Consider the following 22,986-nt stretch of genomic DNA (forward strand, 5'->3'; position numbering starts at 1 on the left):
ATGAGCCCATAAAACAGCAAGGCTCATTTCGCTGGCATTTAATGGCAATGGAAAGCAGAGCAAGACCATATATCATCACTATATAACATATATTTCAACTAACAAAACTGTGTTCTTTCCACCTGGGAAGAAAACATTTTCAATAAAAGTACTTCCCCAGGTGAGAGATTAATTGTGAAGCTCCATCAGAATGCCTATCAAAGGCCCCCAAGTCTTCAGAAGGCAAAGCACAGCCTCGGGGCACATGCTAAATCTGTCAGAGTGTCTAATTAGTAAAAGCTGGTGAAGAGTGACATTCGCTGGACATGCATTATTGGGTTCCTAACCAAGTTATTCGCCTCAAGAAATCTCCTTCATAGTGCATTTTCAGCAAAAAGGCCAACGCAAGAGGAAAGATTATACAAGACAGGGTATACACACCAGTAGTAATACAACACATTAAAAACTGCTTCTTGCTAGTAAATTATGGATAGGAAATGGCTCAGTTTGCCTGTAACACTAACCCAAACTATGGCTTAGCGCAAATGTGCAAGCATGCATATCCCTGGAGAGGAGATTGCAGCCACTTTGTTCCTCCTCCAGATCTGCTGCTGATGTGCTGAGCAATAGTTTAGTTTAGTGTGTCATCCAAACCCAGGTTCGTGGTTAATCCTCTCCAGGCAAACCACAAGCTGTAAACTAAGAACAACCCTTGGTTACAGTTTGCAGTTTGTCTGAAATGAGTCAAACCACAAACCTGTGTTTGGACTACATACTACACAAACCATGGATTAGGTCGCAGCAATGCAGCAGCAGGGCATGGAAGCCTGTGATCTCTTCAGAACCTGTACATTTGCACTAAGCCATGGTTTGGTTAAGAACTGGGTCAATGCAACCTAATTTCTGTTTTTCATGCAAGATAAGAAGGCACACCAAAGTTCACAGTTCTGGCTCCCATAGGGATGCAAGCAGACTTTCTTAGGATTGGGTGAAACCATCCTGACAAACATCCAAAATATTTGGAAAGATCCTTTTCTATAGGAGGGTAAGCAGATAGAGACAAACTGAAGTTTATGGCACAGCAGCAGCTTGACCACAACGCAGCACACGCTAGTCTTGCTGCCAATGCAGGGGAACGCTTTCACCAGTGATTCACTCACAATCATCCTTCCACAGAGGGATACATGGTTACTAGTATTATGTTTATATAATACTTGGGGTATGGAATCATAGACTGAGATGGCTGAGATGATCAGCACTGTAAAAAGTCCAGTATGATTTTAACATGTGCATTTAAAAGTAGCAAAGCTATGAATTGTACATTCATGAAATAAATAGATTCCACTGAGTATATCTGCTAGTATCTGTAAGGAATGAAATGTTATAAAAAAAAACTGGGCATGAGAGGAGCGTGAGTTGGAAAGAAACCAAAGAAGAAGCCATCCAGTAAAGGATTAGGGCTAAACATGGATGCCAAATCAGATAGGAAAGGATTTGTATGTCAACAAAAGATGTTCTGTGCTGCTGATGTGCAAGCCTGTCATTATGAAGCCAGAAGAGAACAGCTTCTTTCTGTGAGTATCCAGGGCACCTGCAATACTGAGATCACTTTCTAGCATCACATACCAGAAAAATATTCAGAAACTTGCAGAGTTCGCCAATGAATTTTAAAGATATAGATATAGATATATTATACAGACAGAAAATACACCCAGATGTAGAAAGAAGTAACTGCTCAAACACAGCTATTTAAGGCAGTAAAAGCAAAGGAAAGTATAAGCAAGTGAAGTACAAAAGGTAAAGCAAAAAAGTGCTTATTGTTCAGAATGGGTTGGGAAGAATCTCCCAAAGAATCAAAAGTATTATACTACAGAAAACCCTCCAAATAAAGGGATGATAACAGAAATTCATTGGCTGCTTTAAAACAGGTGTGGGGAACATTTGGCTCTCCAGATGCAAGCATGCTCTCTTCAACCCATATTATGTCTTCATTTTATATGTCTGATGCATTTTGGCTTCCTGCCCTCTGACTGGACCATACTATCTATGAGACTAAAGGTACAGGGGCTGTGAACCACACTAAAATACATACCAAATCAGTACCAATACATCCCAAATTCAGCACCAAAGAAAGCTTAATTCTGTGACAAAATTAATTATGCAAATCCAATTGTGCTATTTATACAAAGTTAGTGTGGAGTAGCCAGAATCTATACAGAGCCCCAAAGTCATGCCTTCTAACCACTGCCTGCTCAGGCTTCCAAGAGATTGCTAGTCATTACACTACGGATGGGGAACATCTGGTCCTCCAAGTCCCTCCAGCCCTGGTGAGAGATGATGCAAGCTGTTGTCCAACATCTGAAAGGCCATGGATGTTGACAGACGCATTAGCGAGCCCTAAGAGCTAGAAGTTTGCTTTAAAAAGCAAATGCTCAAATTGTGAAACCATATTTTTCATCAAGCCTTTGATGCATAATATGTCTGGACCACAGCATGTAGTTAATTAACTGTTCTTAACTAATTGTAATATTTTATTATTGGTATTTATTTTTGTATATCACCCTAGTCTTTGTATTTATGTTATGTAAATACTCAGAATGCTGAATTCTTCATTGAAAGGATAAAAATGAAATCCCAGCCAATTGCCCCAGGACAGACCAGGAGCAATCTGCCACCAAGCTAAAACAGAAGCCAAGCCACTCCATCTGTAATGTACCCTACATCCAGGCAAAAGCTAGGGCAAAATGTGGTAGCATTTCTAAGTCATTCACAAAGTAAGGGGGCGTGTTCAGTCTCTGTCTCACAGAAAGCAACACTGTGAACCTGACAGTGCAATAGCCCCGAGAGGAATTCATTTGTCATTCTAAACAGCATACCAAGCTCCTGACAGTTATGCAAAAGCTGCCCAGCTTGTTCATGCCAAGCAGATGCTCTGGAGACAGCACAGGCTGTCCTCACACATTAATGTCTTACCATCTCACTTTGTTGCATGTCTGTGTAGCACCAAGCGGGGAACCTGCCACCATGGGGACCTGGATAGGGCTATGCTGCTTGTTCATGACAAGGTCCAGTTTCTCTTCCAGTGATTTGCAAGTAGCTTCTAGGGCTAGCAGCTTTGCTTCAATACTATCCAATCGCAGGCATATTGTCTGGTTAATGGAATACAGGAACGACTAGGGAAGAGAAGCAGCCAAATAAAACAGTGGTATATATATCTTCAAAGAACATACACACATCAATATTCAACTAAATGCCCCGTTTACTAAAGGAGCACTATCAGGCCACCCGGTCTCTAAGTATGATCATCCGCAAAGTTGATGGAATATCACAGCATTATTGAGGCTTGCCTGCAAGGCTCAGTTTAGAAGGCTCTGAATTTGAGGTCAAACTCCAGAACCTTGTTTTCAATGTCATTACTTTACCCTTAATATGGGTGTCTCTGAGGATATGCAGTCATCAAATCAGATGCAATGGTTTCCAGAAAGTGGTCATAATACCTATGTCTGCCTTGGACCCTCGTACCTACAGGACCACCTCTCTTGGTATGCCCCGCGGAGGACCTTAAGGTCCATAAATAGCAACACTCTAGAGGTCCTGGGCCCTAAGGAAGTCAGATTAACCTCAACCAGGGCCAGGGCCTTTTCAACACTGGCTCCAGCCTGGTGGAACACTCTGTCTCATGAAACCAGGGCCCTGCAGGATCTGATTTCTTTCTGCAGGGCCTGTAAGACAGAGTTGTTCCGCCTGGCCTTTGGCTTGGAATCAGCCTGATCCCCTCCCCCTCTTTCATTTTCCTTCTGTGATGGAACCCCTATTTGGGGACTTCCCTGGCTTTTTTCTGGCCCACGTAGGACCAATCTGGATAGTTGGCCTTGGTGAAGATTTGACGTTTTCTCCCCCCAGTTTTGATCTGGGCGTCCACTGAAATGAGGCTGCATTTTAAGTTGTACTTTAATCCTGTTTTTAAATTGTATTTGAATCAATTGTTATTATACCTGATGTTAGCTGACCTGAGCCAGGTCTTGGCTGGGGAGGGCCGGGTATAAATAAAAAATATTATTATTAATGAAATCTTTTCATTTTAACATGAAACATTCAACTCTAGCTGATCACTTAGGTCTTTGTAAAACACATGTCCACCACTTCTAGAAACACAAGTGGTGGGGACATGTGGAGAGGCCATTTCCACTGTAGTAGGCTGTGGAAATATTTTTTCTTAATGATACCGCAATCTCAGGTAAGATCTATATTGCTCTAGCAGGCCCTAGGGCTTGATATCTGATCTGTTATCCTACGCCTCCCACCAAAGTAATTTTTAATCTGATGTTCCAATAGGTTTTAAACTAAGCGGCACTTTGGTTGTTTTTGGAAACAAAGGAGGGATATAAATATTTTATAATCAATTCCCAAAGTTTTGAGTTCTGAAGCAAGTTTGGTAAATATACATACACACACCCTTTGTGCAATTACTGTGATTAATTTCCTAAAGAAATAACAAAAGAGCAGCATTAAGAAGAACCTTCCCCACACTACGAAATATTTTTGTTTTGATTTTCACTTTGTTTTGATTTACTTAAAGAAATTTCTATTGTGCCCCCTGGTGGACTTTAATTAAAAGTTACACAGAAGAAGCAAATTTAGCCCATTAGGTTAGTTATTCAAGATAGAAAAAACAGCTTGGAAAAAATACACTGCTTAAATTAACTAGTTAACAAAATATTAAGCAATTTCCCTACAGAAGGAGCTAAAGCATACAATAAAATTTAGCCCCTGAAGGGCTTTTGATGCAACCAACTCTACTATCTGCCCAATAGCCCCATAAACAAGTACCTAGTACTAGGAGTATGGAGTCAATCTGCTGTGGCAAGATTCTTGGGTTAGCTTCTGAAGCCTCTGTCTCTGTCTTTCTTAAGGAGAACAAGAAACCTGCAGCTGCAGACAATTTAGAAGTCTTTAGCCCACAATACAGAGATGGGGGAACCTGTGGACCTCCAGATGTTGCTTAACTACAACTCCCATCACCATTGGTTATGATGGCTGGGACTGATGGGAAATGGAATGCTACAACATCTGGAGGGCCACAAAGTCCCCATCCCTGCAGTAACAGAACCTACCCTTGTCCATCCAATACTTGACAACATGTAGTAAATAACAACAAATGTCCACAGGCACCTTAATTGAGGGATCCTGGCAATTAATTTCGATCCGTTGACGCTTTATAGGTGGGTCTACATCTTCCTCTGTCACATCATGATTTTCCAACACAACTGCAAAACAAAAACAGAGAAGCTATTTTCAGAATTTCCAGAAAGGACACTGTACAACCAGTACAAATTAAATACAGCCTTTGAATGCAAAGTTGCCACTTGAGTACATGCAAGGAAATTCCTTTCTCCAATCCTATTTTAACAGCTGAAGCTACCTCCTATCTGAGGATGTTTCAATGGTTGATTCAGACTGAGATAAGCTCTAGATCCATGCTCCCAAACAGGCCAAGCCACAGTCTACATCAGGTTTGCCAACCATCTTCAATCATGTTGTATCCTAACATGCATTCCGTTGCTGGTGGCTGCCAGCACCTCAGTCTCAGTTGCCATGCTTCAGTATCATAAGAAATGTTTAGGGCATAATACAATATGAGACACAGGAAGTAGGGACTGGAAGAAGAGCACATAAACTCTGGGTGTGTGGTAGCCTGTCTCTACTAAAGCACTATTTTATTTAGTCCCAAAGAAACATGAGATTCTATAGATCAGTTCTTCATCATTCTTCATTTGTACAAGACATATAATAAAACATACATGCAACCAACAGCAAAATATAGGGTGCCTTTGCATTTATTCCTCTCTGTGTTACATCTCCCACTGTGTGTCCACTCCAACAGCATACCTGGATGATCCGGATTCAAGTCCTCAACAGCAATTTGAACCACCTCAGCTAAATCCTGTTCTGTCATCATTCAGAAACAGGCAGCAGCGCTGGTCCTGAAAAGATGTATCAGTTCATGCAAATCTGATCCTGTAAAACATTGTTAAGAAGAAATTGTAATAAACACAGTGGATGCAAGAGTCACCATATGTCACAAGGGGGTAAGAGTATGTTCAAATCATATTTATGAGCTTTTTCAAAAATATTTTTATTCATTTCTTTTTTTTTTCCTTTTCTTTTTTTTTTAGAAAACATCCCGTTGATCCTCATAAAGAACCAGGTTTCCATCGGTCATTTAGTACAGCCCTGTCTCCAACAGCAACAATAGGCAGATAATTCATGCTGCATATACATAATTATATTACTATAGCAATCTGAAATCTCTCTCTACACAGAGAGAGAGAGAAACTCAATATTCACAATTACTAAATGCTAAGGTTAGAATTTCCCACTGCACTCATAAGAAGAAAAGGGAAGAAAAGGGAAGAAAAAGCTACCCTTTTCTTACCCTTGGATGACTCATTGTGAGGACAGTCTCAAAAGCTCTTCATCTTGAAATTAGTTACCACAACATACTTGCACAATTTGCCTTCTAATGTAAACCATAAGAGGTGCATAAATAGTGGTAGACATATTTTTCCCACCATTTTCATGCTCATATATTAAGATTCTAGGACAGTTAAAGAAATGATAGCTGACATCTTCCTTTTTTTAGCTTAACAGTGAAATTCTATACTTGTCTACTCAGACGTTAAGTCCCACTAAGTTCAATGGTGCTTGCTTCCTAGTAAGTCAGCAGAGTTCTAGAAAATTAAATGTGTATATGGAGGCAAGCAATAGTTCTAAAGCAGGAACTTTGTTTTTAGATGATACAGACACTGTAACATGCATACTCTTAACACCGACATAATTCTATGATTCTATTATTCTCTTCTAAGCAAGAGGGCATTTATTTATTAATATTCTACCCCACCTTATCCCCAAGGGAGACTAACAAATTAATAATACTCAAAGCAGACAAAAGATTGAAAATTAAAGTAAGAGGTGAACTCAAATGTCACACAAGCAGACTTCCACTTCTTCAATAGGACTCTTCCTTCCTCTCCCCACCACCACCACCCCTGCCCCCCGCAGCCCTCCACCCCACCCCCCAGACCCTCTTGGAGAATACACCAACTCTTTAGAGCAGATTGGGGCAGCATGGTGGATTGCAGGAAGGAGGCGAGGATGGGACTAGTCTTTACTGCAATCAAGTGATAGAGTGGCTCTGCGACTTCCTTCCTAAAGTCCTCTTTCCTTGTCCTGGACTGATCCAGTACATCTATACACACAGATATATGAGGAATTGGACTGATCCAGTACATCTATACACACAGATATATGAGGAATTGGACTGATCCAGTACATCTATACACACAGATATATGAGGAATTATGCCAAAGAGTGAGGCATTCTCATAAACCAGTCTTCTCCAAACTGGTGCTCTCCAGATTTTTTGGACTACAACTGCCATCAGCCCTAGCATCATGCAGCAGCATCCAAAACACCTGAAGGGCACCTGGTTGAGGAAGGCTGTCGTAGGCTCTCTTTGTCAGCACAAAATGAGATTTGGAAGCTGCTTTGGTTTGAATTAAATCAGTTTTCTCTCTCCAGTCTCCAGAGTTTCCACAATTCAGCTCCTGCAATATTCAGTTCCAATCCCAGCATTCAGCTCTGGTTCTAGAGCCAAACATTTTTCAGCACTGTCCCCCTGGAGTTCCCTGTCAGGGATTGTTAGAGGTCTTATTAAAGGAAATCTCCAGCCTCCAAAAGCTGAATTAAAATTGCTGGAGCAATCCACATCTGCATTTCCCACACTTGGGGGAGGGGGAGAAATGGAGAGAGAGAGAGAAGAACAGGCAGATTGAGGGGGGTTTTCAATACCTGAAGCAAAAAAATATTGGGGAAATAAACTTCATTTGCCAGTGGAAATGGCAATTTATCATTAACCACTAGCACTGAATCAAAGCCAACTGCACACACCGACTTTTCCCTTCTTCTGCTCAAATATAAGAATGCAATTAAAACAGGCAGGTGGAGAACACCACAGCATCGCCCAGGTTCCTGGACCAGCCAAGGCAGCAGCTGCTCATTACAAAAAAATATATGCATTCTAGATTCTTCCAAATGAGGACACTACACGGTATTGGAGGCATTTACTCAAAACACTTCTACTGCAAAGAGATTCATTTGAAATTTGGATCACCGTGAAAACTATTGTGATTGCATTCGCTGTGGCAGCATGCCCAAGTAACCTAGCAAGAGATTTAGGGCATGTGGTTGCCATTTCTATCATTTTGGCAAATTAAGTTTGCCATTTCTCAGAAGTCCTGGAAACTAGCCAGTCGTAACATAATAAAACAGCTGTGCTAGGATTACTGTTTCATATTGTCACTAACTGCAAGCTATTGGAAGCCCTGCCCTGAACTTGAAGAGAAAGAATATTTCAATCCATGCATTAAGAAAAGGGAAAGAACAAGTCAAAATCCCCCACCCTCCGCTTTTCATCTTCCTTTACTCGTAAGAAAATCAAAATTCACACAGATTAACACAATACATGTCCCGCAATTTAAAGTAATATTAACATATATATGCATGTGTATTTTACAATCACCATACTGCAGGTTCTGGTGACCAACAAGAGGGTCCAAAATCATATAAAGTTGTAGTCAGTGTTCCACATGTAGAGCAGTTCACCAAGAGGTCACACCAATTTTTACAGTGTCCTTTTATCCTTGGGTTTTTAGCTTGAAGTTTAAGCTACAATTTGAAAATGTACTGTTCATCCTGGGCATTTATGTTTAAAAGATAATCCAGATAATTTTTGGGATAAGTTGCATTCCCTGCTTACTTGCATTCCAGCCTATCAAAGGCCTTTTCTGCAGTGACAAACACCACTATATGTTTTGTATTTTATAATATGTTCCTCCTCTACAATAAAATAAAATAAAATAAAATAAAATAAAATAAAATAAAATAAAATAAATGCTTTAGTAATGGCTTATTATGCAAAGGTTGGTATTTTATTATCTACACTAAGAGAGATAGGCAGACAGTTCTCAAGCAATGCTGGGTAATTATCAGGCTTAGGAATCAATTTTCCATCCTGTCAAGGGAGAAGAAATCAGCCTAGTCCCTACTTTTCTTAAAAATAAAAAAATTGGAAAGTATGAATCATATAAAGCATGTTATAGTACTGCACATTAAGACCAGCTGGTCCTGCTCCATTTTTCAGTTTATGCTCTTCTTCACGTCAAGTACCTTTTGCAATTTTATAGGTGCACTCACAAATGTCTCCTGCCTGATTACACAACGTTTGGAACAAATTGGGGAATATTTGGGCTCTTGTACAAGTTCTCTTTTTGCCCAGCATATCTTGAACAGAACTTAAGAACGGAGCTTTGCTAGATCAGATTAAAGGCCCATAAGATGCAACCTAATGCCTCATGGGAAACCCACGGACAAGACAGAGTGCCTTTGAATATGGAGGAAATGCCACATAGCAGCCTTGCCAATAGCTGTCCCAACATAGAGGACTCAATGTGGCAATGAGTTCCTGGCAGCCCCCCACCAGGAGGGCAATGCATGGGACTGCTTTGGGTTACTTCCCAAAACATTTTGAAAACACTACATTGTTTTGTTACCCATGCTTAGTTTTGTTTGTTTAGTTATAAGAAAGGCATTTCCCCTCCTTTTCATGGTAAGATGATTTTTATGCATAAGATTGGTTTATCCATTTCAAATTCAACTTGGTACCATATGCGGATAGCACTCAGCTGAGTCTTTTTCCCAATTCAAGAAATCTTGCCTTGGGCTTTGTCACAGATGTGTTTTCCACACTTTGCTCCAAAGCCACAAAAATAGCTTATTATTCTATGCAGTACAGAGGTGTTTGCTTTTCATTTTAATGAAAACTGAAAATTATTTCAATTTCATTAAGTGTCCGAAGGCCAAGAAAAATTGGGCCTGAGTTGATTTGTGAGCTGTCAGTTATCCATTCCTTACTGGAACCTCAATCCTAAAAACATATGCAACTTGGCAATAAGCTCTTAAACTGAACTAACTTTCAACCAAGCATGCTTTGGGTCACAGTTTAAAGAAAAAATCAAAATCCATGAAAATCATCAGGTATTCGGCAATTGGGATGTATCACACAGAATTCTATCAATTTACATCTTCTGGCCATCTCCACATTTTGTAAAACTGAAATGACAGTTTATATGAAGGGTGGAGAATGTTTGGTCCAGGAGCAGAATGAACACTTTAGGGCTCTCTACCAGGCCCTAAGAAATCTTCCCAGGCCCCACACTTCTTTCAACAAGCCACCCCTCAGCAGCCCTTATCCAGGAATTTAAGTGCTTTTGCAAAACTGGAATGTGTCCCATACCCCTCAACTGCCCCAGTTGAAATGTGACATCCCAATTTTGGATGCCATGCCCTCAGTAGAAACCATGAGCCCTCACAAGGCCAGAATGTTTGCCATTGTACAAAGATGAGAGTTGCATGTCGGTCCACCCTACTTCACCTCTGGCCACATCTATCACTATCGTGTTCTGCCCCCCACCCCTACCCTGGGGGTTACCTACAAGGAAATGCAGTCCTTAGCCTGAAAAATAGCTTACATACCAAGGTAAGAGAACACTAACAGCGAACCCAGGGGCAGGCATGTAAGTCTGTTGCAGAGAAATAGAGGGTCTTGTGTCTCCATTGAGGTTTAAGGAATTGTAAGCTTCAATCTCCAATACATTCACTAGGGCATGGGTGGGCAAACTAAGGCCCAGGGGCCGGATCCAGCCCAATCGCCTTCTAAATCCAGCCCACGAACGGTCCAGGAATCAGCGTGTTTTTACATGAGTAGAATGCGTCCTTTTATTTAAAATGCATCTCTGTGTTATTTGTGGGGCCTGCCTGGTATTTTTACATGAGTAGAATGTGTGCTTTTATTTAAATTGCATCTCTGGGTTATTTGTGGGGCATAGGAATTTGTTCATTTCCCCCCCCCAAAATATAGTCCGGCCCCCCCACAAGGTCTGAGGGACAGTGGACCGGCCCCCTGCTGAAAAAGTTTGCTGGCCCCTGCGAATAGGGCGTATGTCTATTCTGTGGGATTTACTTCTGAAGAAGCATGTTTAAGGTTTCATAGTTAGCATGGTGTAAACATATGTGGGCTAAAGCCCACAATATATTTCACAAAAGCAGAAAAGGTCAATGAATACTCATGCTGTCATATTTTTGGCGGCTTTAAAAATCTGGGTCGGGATCCATATTTACAACAATGTCTCTGTCTATTAACTTTGGTTCCAAGTGACAGCTATAACAGTAATAGAAATATAGGGGGAAAGTCTAATAAATGCTGTACATCCTTCACAGCTGCCATCCTTTGCTGTTTTAAGGGTAAAAAACATGAGTAGAGAGAGATCTCGGGCACCTAGGAACAATGGCCTCTGCATTTTCAGTGTGGGCACCTAAATACTTGATAATGTCATCTAAGAATCTGTAATTATTTCCTATTCCAAAATAAAACTAGGTATCAAAAGCCATATCAGTTTAAAAATAGAACTGCCCAAACATTTTTACAGCTTAAAAAGTGCAATCATAACATTCTGTCAACATCGTAATCCAAAAAACTATACTCAGCATTTGAAACCTGTCACAGTTATTCTAAAACATACAAAATAAACTAAAATTAATAAAAAGAAGCTACGTGTCAAGATACAAAGGTTTTTCCAGTACTTAAAGGGTATTTAATTGAAGTGTAATTCTTGGCTTTTCTAGTCACATAACTAACTGCCTTCCGAACCAATTTTCTTCTATCATGCATGTTTGTGGTACTGTAGTAATTTACTGCACAAACAGAAATTCTTTCCTGGTATTAAAAAAACCCCAAAAACTTAAGATGAAATAAGTCCAGTGCGAAGTGAGAATTTATGAACATTCTAACACATAGCTGTCATGGTTATTCAATGCATCATTTTTCCTTTCCCAGGCACCAAATGACAGCCAAATCTTCCTTTAGTAGCCCACTTGCCCTTCATCCAGCTCTGACATAAACAGCTAAGAATGCTCTTTTACAAACCCAGTCACCTCTGTGATTTGTTCTAACTTTATAAACCTTACACTTGGCTCCTATCGGCAGACCTGTTGGCAGCTAGATCTTAGTCATCTCATGCTAGCCCATTGCTCCCTAACCAATTACATCATATGTCAACATATTGTAACATTGATTAATAGGCATAACATAATAAAAAGCAGCCCTTTAGTAAAAGAAGGTCAACCGCATTGTAAGCAGGAGCCCTGCCAGTTCTCCAAGGGCCTTTTCTGCATGACTTTTAAGGGTAGAATTAAGATGTAGAACCTCAAAAGGATTCTCATTGGAAAGAGAGATTTCATGCTACACAGGCACCCTCATAAAACTACAAAGGGAACCCAAACGTGTCCAGTCTCAAGATTACAGAACTGCAGTTCTTCTTAGTTTTTGCCTTCCTTCTTGCCTCCATATAGAGCTATTTTTCAAATTGCTTGCATCTGGACTGGGAAAACCCTAGGCAACTAGTCATTCATGTTGGTGTTTTCTCAGTTCCATGAAGCATTTTCCCCTAAATGTTGGCTCTTCAGAATTTAATGTGTTCTTCCAATCCTCATTTGCCTACTTCGGATTCTTACTAATTTTAATCACAACTACAATCATCAAAATTTCATCAAAAGCCTGCATAGTGCAGAACATAAATCGGCATTTAGTCTGAGACCAGAATGCCATACTGGAAGGGCCTTGGCCTGATCTGACAGAGTTGTCATGTGAAACTACAGCTGTGCTTTTGGAAGCTTCCATTTACAGGCAGTGCAAAGGCCTTGATATGCCAAAAAGATACCGAGAGGCAACCAATGCCTCTTTTGGCTTACATAGATGCAGCCTACATGGAAGATATTCCCATAAAGTTCAATAGAACCTATTCCCAAGTGTTTGTAGGACTGCTGCGCAATATGTACATGGTTGTTGGCGTCTGTCTCAGGAGACTATGGTAGAGTGTGCATTCAAGAGTGAAGTCAAACCATTGGGAGAGTTACAGCATCTGATGCAGCTGTAGAGACTGATATGAGAAAAATGTATGTTTTGCAGGTGGGGTAGATGAAGGCGTCGGGTTTCGCTGCTGCAGGTGCACTAAGGCATTTCTTCTCTCTACACTAGGGGAGACTGAGGCACTGAACAAAGTTTCAGAGTCATGTTCTACACTGCTCCCCATTCAGTCACAAAGCTTACTGTGTGGCCTTTGAAGTGGTCAAGAACCCTCAATCTCTCCAAGTTGATAAATGGCAATTAAAAGAAACCATTTATCAACAATCATAGCCTTTGCACTCATTACCTCATTTTGCTTTAAGGGCAAAATACATCTACCCTTTACATTCATTTGCGCAAAGTGTAATGCTATTTCACTCCTATGCAGAAATCTAAACGTGCATTATCCACTCGTTATGCTCCCTATGTAAGGCCACTTGTGCTTCTCTGGCACTGAGGAGGCCTAAAAGGGCAAACATCATTGTAATTTTCTTAGGAACCCAATCTGAAATTTTAAATTACCGTACTTTTCCATGTATAAGACGAGGTTTGTTTATTTTAAAATGTTAAAAATTGGGGGTTATCTTATACACGGAATGTGCATAGGGGGGACTTGGGATTGGTTGCTGCCGCGAGCCGGAGATTGTCAGCAGCTATTGGGTATGCTATTGGTGGTTGCATCAAGGGCTAGTTTTTATTGGCTGTCGCTGCGGTAATTAGTTGGGCGACTGGCAGCTTCTGCCAGCGAGGGGACAGGCGATAGGCAGCTTTTGCACCATGTGCGAGTGGCAGTTAAGTGAGCAAATTTCAGCATTCCCCCCACAAAAAATCTCAACAAGTCTGAGCTGCCCCCCCCCAAAAAAAGCTCCACAACTCTGGGAAATCTCCCATTTTCTTAATTTGGAGTCCCCAAAAATAGGAGGCGTCTTATACATGGGGGCATGTTATACACAGAAAAATATGGTATACTGTGAATCTACATGGCCTCGTGGTTTGATTTGTCTCTCTTCCTGGCACCACACCAGCCTATGGACATAGGGCAACGTCACGCAGTATCATCACAGGCACAGGGTCACAGGTACATAGGAAGAACACAAACAAAACTCCTGCTCCATTTCAACCCTTTACAGAGGCTGCAGCATTAGCCTTTAATGTGAACAGCCTTCAAACAGAAGTGCCTACAAAATATTAGCAGAAAATAAGATTGTATGACTCGTGCAGAAAGGGAAGGAGTTGTGGTGAACAAATGGTTTGTATTTACCAAATGTTCTTGACCATTTAGATGTTCACAGCAAAGAGAAAGAAACATTTCTCGGTAGTCAACTTGCCTGTAAATCAAAATATTTGTATATGCTGATCGAAGTGCAAACAACCTGGATACATCTTACTTCAAATTATCCAAAGAATTTACACTAACTCTTTAAATAAAGGATCTCTTTTTAGGATGCTGCAGAAAACTAATACTTTGGGGGGGATATGGGTGCTTGTCATATATGGGGGTGGGGTGGGGGTGGGCAGTGCTTGGGAGAGAACTGTAGAAACTTTAAACAAATATAGGAAGATTGCCAATTTAAAATAGAATTCGGTGTATTCTTTTTTAGTTATTTACTAAAAAGTGTGACCATCTGACACACGTTATCAATTAATAGGAGCAAGAAGAAAATGATGGTATTGTGTTTGCTGCACTCAAGAGTATCACTGTCCATCTGTGTTATGAAGCTTAAACCAATGGACTGGGAGAATGACAAAGCAAGTCCCACAATGGAACCCTGTTTAACTTTTCCCCAATGGTATTTACATACTCCAAACCCTGACCCACATATATAGATGGGGCTGGTATAGTTAGAGAGGAGACAGCAAAAGCCCCCCCCCCCCCGCAATACACCTTTAGTGGGGAAGAGAGCAGAGAGGGTGAGCTCCTATCCTGTAGGGCAGTGTTCCGCAAAGTGTGGTATAATAATAATAATAATAATAATAATAATAATAATAATAATAATATTTTATTTATACCCCGCCCTCCCCAGCCAAGGCCGGGCTCAGAGCGGCTTACAAGCAAAATAAAAACAAGATGAATGATTACAACTTAAAAACAAAAATAAAATACAACATTAAAATAATGGAACATTAAAATATTAAAATGTAGCCTCATCGCAGGAGGCAAGGGTATGCAAAAGGCTTTCAAAGGGTACATGGCAGAATTTGTTCTGGTCTAAATAAAATAGTATTACAGTGGTGCCTCAGGTTACATACACTTCAGGTTACATACGCTTCAGGTTACAGACTCCGCTAACCCAGAAATATTACCTTGGGTTAAGAACTTTGCTTCAGGATGAGAACAGAAATCGTGCTCCAGCGGCGCGGCGGCAGCAGGAGGGCCCATTAGCTAAAATGGTGCTTCAGGTTAAGAACAATTTCAGGTTAAGAACGGACCGCTGGAACGAATTAAGTACTTAACCCGAGGTACCACTGTATTAGAACTACCTCCAAGTTATCTTTGCCAGAGAAAGGGTATGCCAATGAGACTAAACTCTCAAAAGCATTATGCGATTATTCTAAGTTTGGGAAACACAGCTGTAGGAAATCTTGTGGGGCTGGAACCCAGCCCCACATGAGAGAGTGAGCTGAGTTCCAGTACTTCAGCCTGCTTCACAGCCTTCAGCCATCTAAAACAAACCCAAGCACTATATGCCATTACTGTTTTAGGCTGCCAAGGGCGTGCTCTCACACATTTCCAATATACTGTTTCAACACTTTAAACCATATGTCTAACCCCTTTTCACCCCAAGTTAATGAACAGTATAAAAGAAGGAACAAAGAAGAGAAACTAAGGCTGCAATCCTTAACACACCTATAGGGAGCAGTTTTTGTTTTTCTCAGAAATTTACGTATAAGTAAGCAAGGACAAGATCCAATTGCAAAAGTCACACTTGGATTCTGCATAGTTATTTTAACAATGCAGATCACTGAGCAGGGAGAACAGAAATTGCTTGTACTTGTAAATCCACTTCAGGGAATCCGAACACAGATTATGGAGTAACTTTGCCAAACTGATTGGATTGACATCATCAAAACAAATTACGCAGCATAACAGTTCTGAGTTTAAATATTTATTTTAACAAAGGTTGTACTTTAAATATCCTTCAGAAGGTTTCCAACAGTTTAAAAAAGAACCCACAAAACTGCAGCTATTTGAAAGCAATTGTTAGAGCCAATGATGGGCTAGTACATCAAATTTGTATTGTATTATCAATATAATCATGGATTTTTTTCAGGGGAAACTCAGGAACTCAGTTCTGGCACCTCTCAGGTGGGCGCCATTTGCCATTTTAAGGGAATGAGGGAGGTGTTCATGGTTCCAGCACCTCTTTTCCTAGAAAAATAGCACTGAATATACTGTACAGTAATAATTTGCTGCTCATAATTTTCAAGGGAAGAGCGCCATCTGGTGAAAAACCAGTATGTCCTTGCAGAATGCATCACAAGTGTCTTGAGCAGCAAAACCAAACAAACAAAACAGGTGAACTATGCAGCTGCAAATCCAAATAGCACTCTTTTGTTACACTTTTTCTGTTTAAGATGGTAAAGATGAAAGGATAATGGTGTGAACAGAAAGAAGCAGTGAATAAGAAGCAACAACATAAGGGAGATTATCTTGACCCTACAGCAGAGAAAAGGAGGAATGGATCCAAGCAAAAGGAAATATTATTTCAGCAAGGATGGACATAGACTAGTCTTCACAGGAATGTAGGAAGTTGCCTTTTATCAGGCCAGTTTATTTGTCCATTTAGTACACTCTGGTCTTGTGTGACCAGCTCTCTGGGTGGTTTCAGGCAATCAGAAGAGTCCTTCCCACCAGCATTCCCACTGACCCTGATTCAATCAAAGATTCAAGGATTGAACCTGGGCCTGTCTGCACACAAAGCGGGCAAACGCTACCTCTGAGCTATTCTTCTATATACCTCCCAATTCATCAATATTCAAAGAACAGTAATCTGCCTCCTTCCCCCCAATTTATTTTTCTTATATTTATAGCCTGTCTTTCTTCCATCATGGAACCCCAAGTGGCATACGTGTGGTTTGCAGGTACTGATCTGACCCAGACTTGCATGGCTCCAGCAGGGAGGGCAGTTTCATGTTCCTTTTTAGACCATAAATATATGTACAGTAAATAGTATTTGCATTTCCCACAGACCCTGATTCCAAGCAGGTTTTGCAATGGCAGCTGAACTAATTTTCTTGCTTTCAAATCCCATTTCATTGTTCGTGTGTTTGGGGTTAAGAATTTAAACAGTTTCACGCAACTGACTTCACTCTCTGGCAACGTGTAGTTTGAGGGCAAATGTTATGGCACTTAAGAAATGTAAACAGGGTGCAACAATTCACTTGTACAGTCATACCTCGGGTTGAATGTGCTTCGGGATGAGCACGTTTGAGTTGCGCTCTGCGACAACCCGGAAGTAACGGAGCGCATTATTTCCGGGTTTCGCCGCTTGCGCATGCGCAGATGCTCAAAATGACGTCATGTGCATGCGCAGAAGTGGCAAAAAGCGACACACGTGTGTGCAGACGTGCCATCGTTAGTTACGTTTGCTTCTAGATGCGAACAGCGCTCCGGAACGGATCCCGTTCGCATCTAGAGGTACCACTGTAATCCCATATTATGACCCATGCGGATGCCTTAAGGGCTACTGTTTGCAACACTTGCCACTTCCATTTCCAGACTTATTCTGTTGCTTCTCCTGCTCTGGTTGGATAAACTGTAAGCTTCCTTTTTCCCTATTATCATATCTTCATGCATACTGAGAGCACAGTATAAACAAGTTCTGCATTATAGAAGACAGAAATACAACACATTTACATGCCACGCCTGGCATTTAACTAGGTTGTGAGAAATTATCTAAATAATATTATGTATTAATAACAGTTACCTATAATAAACTTGCAGCAAGCTTCATTGTGGCCCATCTCACTTTCTAATAGCACTAAACAAGTTGCCTATCCCAGTTCTATGCAAAGCTTGCCCAGTTACAACTTTGCAAAATTGTAAAGTAGCCTGGAGATCACTGAAGTTTAGCTGGGGAGTGGGGAGTGAGAGCCTAGAAAACATGTGCTTGCCCTACAACAAGCATAGGGAACCTGTGGCCCTCCAGGAGATTTTGTTGGACTACAACTTCCATCCTCCCAAATGAACATCCAGAGGGCCACAGATTCCCTATCCTTGTCCTAAAACTAGATTATGTATTGTATTCACGTCAAGCTTAATCAAAAAGAGAGCATTCACTTCAAGTCCAGCCAAGGATAAATATGGGTAGAAAATATTAAACATGTTTTCATTGGATTTTTCTTTGCATCGTGTCACAATCAAAATTTCACGTGGTTGTTGTTCCAACACGTGCGCATTACTGAAATTGTAACGTTCAATTAGCCTTTTGACAATAACTGAACAAGTGTAAAAATATTTCATCAGGTTAAAATGAACGAAACTGACAATGAAACATTGGTAGCAAAGGACGAATCTGGGAGTTAATAAGAGGATGACTACAAAACAGAGGTAGTTTGAATGTGTTTCTAAACATTATCCACTCAGACTCCATCATGACAAGATGAATTAAGTATCCTATTATCATTATTAAGTTCTAAGGTTGGGAGATCCCATGTGTGCGTGTGTGAGAACACATACTGAAAAACAGAAATACAACAGCAAATAATCAAAAAATAACCCAAAACAAGCAAGCCAAATGCTTCTCAGAACAGAGCAATCTTCAAGTGATGGCAAAATGTTGTCAGGGAGGTAGCAGATATTCCAGAGCCCAGGCACAGCAACAGAACAAAACCTTGGTGGCAGGACTGACACCAGGCTTCCATAGGCTAAAATACCCCATTGATATGTAAATAAATATATTTAAGTGGCTTCCCACTAAATTAAGAACACATTTTCAACCTATTCAAATTTGCTTTTACTCAATCACACATATTCATGCTTGTTGTGGTTTTCCACTTCCTATACTACAATCCACTTTGAAGACTGTTCTTCTGTGGGAAAGCAGATTAGATTATAACCTTATCTCTGTGTTGTGTCCAGTAGGTATGCATGCCCTTCCGGGCAAGGATCTGTATTTTGTTGCTATTGTCGTTTTAAAATAAGGCACCAGCACACGCGCTGATGAAACCATAAGGATCAATCAATATTATCTAGAAAATCAAAAAGTTGCAGGCCTACGTTTTTAAACGAGTAATTTTACCCGTGCAAAAAAAAAAAAAAGCGGATTACTGAGGTATGCAAATATATGCAAATCAGGAAGCTAACAGACAGATACACGCACACATATTTAACATTTATAATCCTAAATAAATGGTGTCTTATCATCTAAATTCGTGCAAGGCGGAGGGGCGGTGAAAGAGAGATCAGGAGGGAAATCCCGCCTCCCGTTCCAGGAGGGGAGGGGCCAAGCGGCTCGCGGCGGCGGCAACGGCGGCGCGGGGGGGGAGTGAGAGGCTGAGAGTGAAGCCCCGCCCCTCGCTCGCCCTCCTCCCGCCTTCCCCTCGCGGCCCAGCGGCCGAGGCGCTGTGAGGGAAACCGAGCGGGTTTTCCGTCGTCGTGAGGGAGCCGCGCGAGGCCCGCGCCGAGGAGCTCCAGCCCGAGCCAGCCGCCCAGCCGCGGGGGAGAGCGAGGTTACCGTTTGCCTTGCCGAATTCTCGTGGTGTTTGGTCGGGCGGCTGCGATAATGGCGTCCTTCCTCGCGAGAGATCCTCCGGAGTCGCCACTGCGCAGGCGCCACAAAGCCCCGCCGCTCCCCTTCGACTGCCTCGAGGCGCCGCGCACGCGCGCTGAAGGACTCCCACCTTTGGTCCACGGCAGCCAACCCAACGCCAGAGCCTCCAGCCGGCGAGCGGCTGGACTACGTGTCCCGGAGGGCCTTGCGCGCTGGGGGACTCCCGTGAAGCCCCTTCTCCCGAGGCATGCTGGGAGTTGTAGTAACCAGGGAAAGAAGAAGTGGACGCTGGGGAGTGTAGTTGTAAAGCTCAATGATGCTTTGGGCTCAGAGTTTGAAACCTTGAGGCCACCAGGCGGCAGAAGTAAAGCAAGGCGATGGTTAGGTCATGTTTTCACGGATTGTCATTCCCGCCAATATTGCTCAAAGGCTCAATAAACGTGTAGCGTGATTTTGTATATATGAGGTGTGTGGCTCAAACACATAGACAGAGACCGATACATTACATATACAGGGAGAGAGACCTGTCAGGAGTAAGCATGGACCAATGGTACCAAATAGTATGGGAAACAGCCCTACTAGAAAAATTAACTAATAAACTGAAACTGACACGGGGACAAACAGAAGAAGACACCTTCACCCCGGTATGGCTCCCCTTTATCACATACACAGCCCAACAGGACAACGACAATAATCCACCAACAGCATACAAATCAATATGGCTAACCTGATCCAAAACACCCACCCACCTCACTCACACACGAAAACAAAGATCACCACAGCCAATCACAAGCAAACAATCACACCCTAAGCCAACCCCAACCTCTCTCACCACCAAAGGAACACAAGTGAACAACACAAGCACGCTGACACCAAACTACATACATTAAGCATAATAGAAACACCGCTACCCGACCCCACCCCCATCCATCTCCCCTCCCTCCACCCCCTTCTTTTCTTTTCTTTTCTTTTCTTTTTTCTTCTCCCCCTAATGCCTCAACAAATGAAATGGATTTGTAAAAATGTTACATGGGGGAAAAAATACGAGGCATTACACTTACACTGTAAAACAAGAAAACCCTTAATAAAATATTTTATATATATATATATATATATATTTATATATATAGATATATATATATATATATAATATAATTATCCCTCTCTCCCTATATATATATATATATATATATAGGGAGAGAGGGATAATTATTTTCATTTTATCACATAAATACCCTGCCTTTCTTCCAAGGGCCTCAAGCTGGCATATAATGTTCTCCTTCTTCCCATTTTATCTGCACAACAACCCTGTGAGGTAGGTTAGGCTGAGAAACAGCGATTTTCCCCAGGTCACCGAGTGAGCTTCACGACTGAGTGGGGACTGGAATCATAGTGTAGCAGGAACCCCCCCACCCCAACCATTCTGTTTGTATAAACTACACACTCACACACTACATACGCCACATTTCTGTTATAAATTCATAGAAAATCAACCATACATTGGATTTGCACTGTTCCATTCTTATTTTACTCCATATGACAAGAACTAACAAAGGGGGGTGGCTTAGTCTTGGTCTCAGCACATACACAGGAGCCCTGCCCATACCAACCCTGATGATCCCAGACAGAAGACAATCAAGATCACAAAGAACCTGCATATGGGAGTGGATTCAAACAAAGGACACTGATCAGATCTTCCCTCAGGGGGCAGGAAACTGCCAACTCCCCTCTGTCACCTGGAAAGTACTCATGGGGAGGGGGAAAGGGGGAACCAGCCAGGTGACAAGACACTCAGGTTACCACCAACTCCTCCCTCAGCCCCTCCTTTCTGTAATGTATGCCTCCCTCAACCCCTCCTTTCTGTAATGTATGCATGATGTTTCTGGGGGTGGGCTAGACCTGGAGGAGGGGAATTTCAAAAGTTTTTATAAGACCTTGCACACTATTCTTCTGGGTCTTTCCTCTCTCCTGCACGTGAGGGGAATACCCTGTTGCAACAGTTCAATAAAGGCCAAGCCTACAGGCTGCTGTTTTGCTCCAAGTTATCCTGGTTGGTGTCTTTGTTTTGTCCAAGGGAGCCCTCGGATTTTTCCTGCAACAATAGTCTCCCATATCTTAGTCCTATACATTGAACAACAAGGAGGAACTGGCTTGGTGTTAAAACCAGTCAGAAATGTGGCAGAAGGTCTAGCTCTGTGACAGAGCACCTACTTTACATGCAAAAGGTCCCAGGGCTGGGAAAGGCTCCTGTCTGAAAACCTGGAAAGCTGGTGCTGGTCAGTAAGAAAGCAAAATAATTTATCTTGTAGCACCTTAAAGGTGAACAAATTTAGTCCAACTTAAGCTTTTGTACAAATACCATTCTGTTTTTATTTTATTTGCCTATTTAACAAGATTTATAGACCACTTAATAAAATAAATACATAAAAATCTCTAAGGCATTTACAAAGCCAGGTAGACAAATTGTCTACCCATGTTTCTATATGCAGCACACTCTTACTCATGTTTACTCAAGAAGTAAATCTCCCTAGGATAGCAGCACCACATCCAGTGCCATTCATCTGAAGCACATGTTTGCCCCCCTCAAAAAAACAACAACAACACTCCAGGGAACTATGGTTTACCCCTCACACAACTAAATACCCAGCACATTTAAGAAACTACAGTTTCCAGGATTATTCAGGGGAAGCCATAAATGTGCTGTAAATGTAGGTTGTGGGTGTAACTCTAGAGATCCTAGGTAAAGAGCTGGAGCTGGAAGCATGGTATCTCATGCAAAACAATAATAATTGAAATGGCATCTGCAAATGGCCAGAACACGGATAGCAATTTGCAAGGCAAGTGTAGCAAGAAAAGGGTACTGTTTCTGGTAAACTGGGACAGCTGGTGCGTATGTTGAATTATGTATACAAATGTAACTGAACTGCAGCTTCCCATTGTGATTCATTGTCTTTTGGCCTCACTGGTTACAAATTCAGAGAGAGGGAGAACTACAGGTTACATACGCTTCAGGTTACAGACTCCACTAACCCAGAAATAGTGCTTCAGGTTAAGAACTTTGCTTCAGGATGAGAACAGAAATGGTGCTCCAGCGGTGCGGCGGCAGCAGGAGACCCCATTAGCTAAAGTGGTGCTTCAGGTTAAGAACAGTTTCAGGTTAAGTATGGACCTCTGGAACGAATTAAGTACTTAACCTGAGGTACCACTGTATGTGGCATCATAAAAGGCTAACAATTCAGCATAACCTTTCATGGGCTACAGTCCACTTCATGA

General features: G+C 41.6%; 1 protein-coding gene across 3 annotated transcripts in view; it reads right to left on the reverse strand.

The window, feature by feature from the left end:
- Positions 1-19,871, reverse strand: part of BANP (BTG3 associated nuclear protein) — a 150,151-nt gene extending 130,280 nt beyond the window's left edge. For 2 of the 3 annotated variants that reach the window (XM_081872077.1, XM_081872079.1), the window contains exons 1-4: positions 19,678-19,871; positions 5,869-5,997; positions 5,152-5,246; positions 2,953-3,152 (exon numbers count right to left, since the gene is read on the reverse strand). In XM_081872077.1, the coding sequence (XP_081728203.1) occupies positions 2,953-3,152; positions 5,152-5,246; positions 5,869-5,938 (365 nt within the window). In that variant the 5' untranslated portion in view covers positions 5,939-5,997; positions 19,678-19,871. The remainder of the gene's footprint in view (positions 1-2,952; positions 3,153-5,151; positions 5,247-5,868; positions 5,998-19,677) is intronic. The other variant, XM_081872078.1, reaches the window with a different exon arrangement.
- Between the last annotated feature and the right edge of the window lie 3,115 nt (positions 19,872-22,986).

The sequence above is a fragment of the Podarcis erhardii genome (assembly GCF_964252035.2).
Source record: "Podarcis erhardii genome assembly, chromosome: 7".
Taxonomy (NCBI): domain Eukaryota; kingdom Metazoa; phylum Chordata; class Lepidosauria; order Squamata; family Lacertidae; genus Podarcis; species Podarcis erhardii.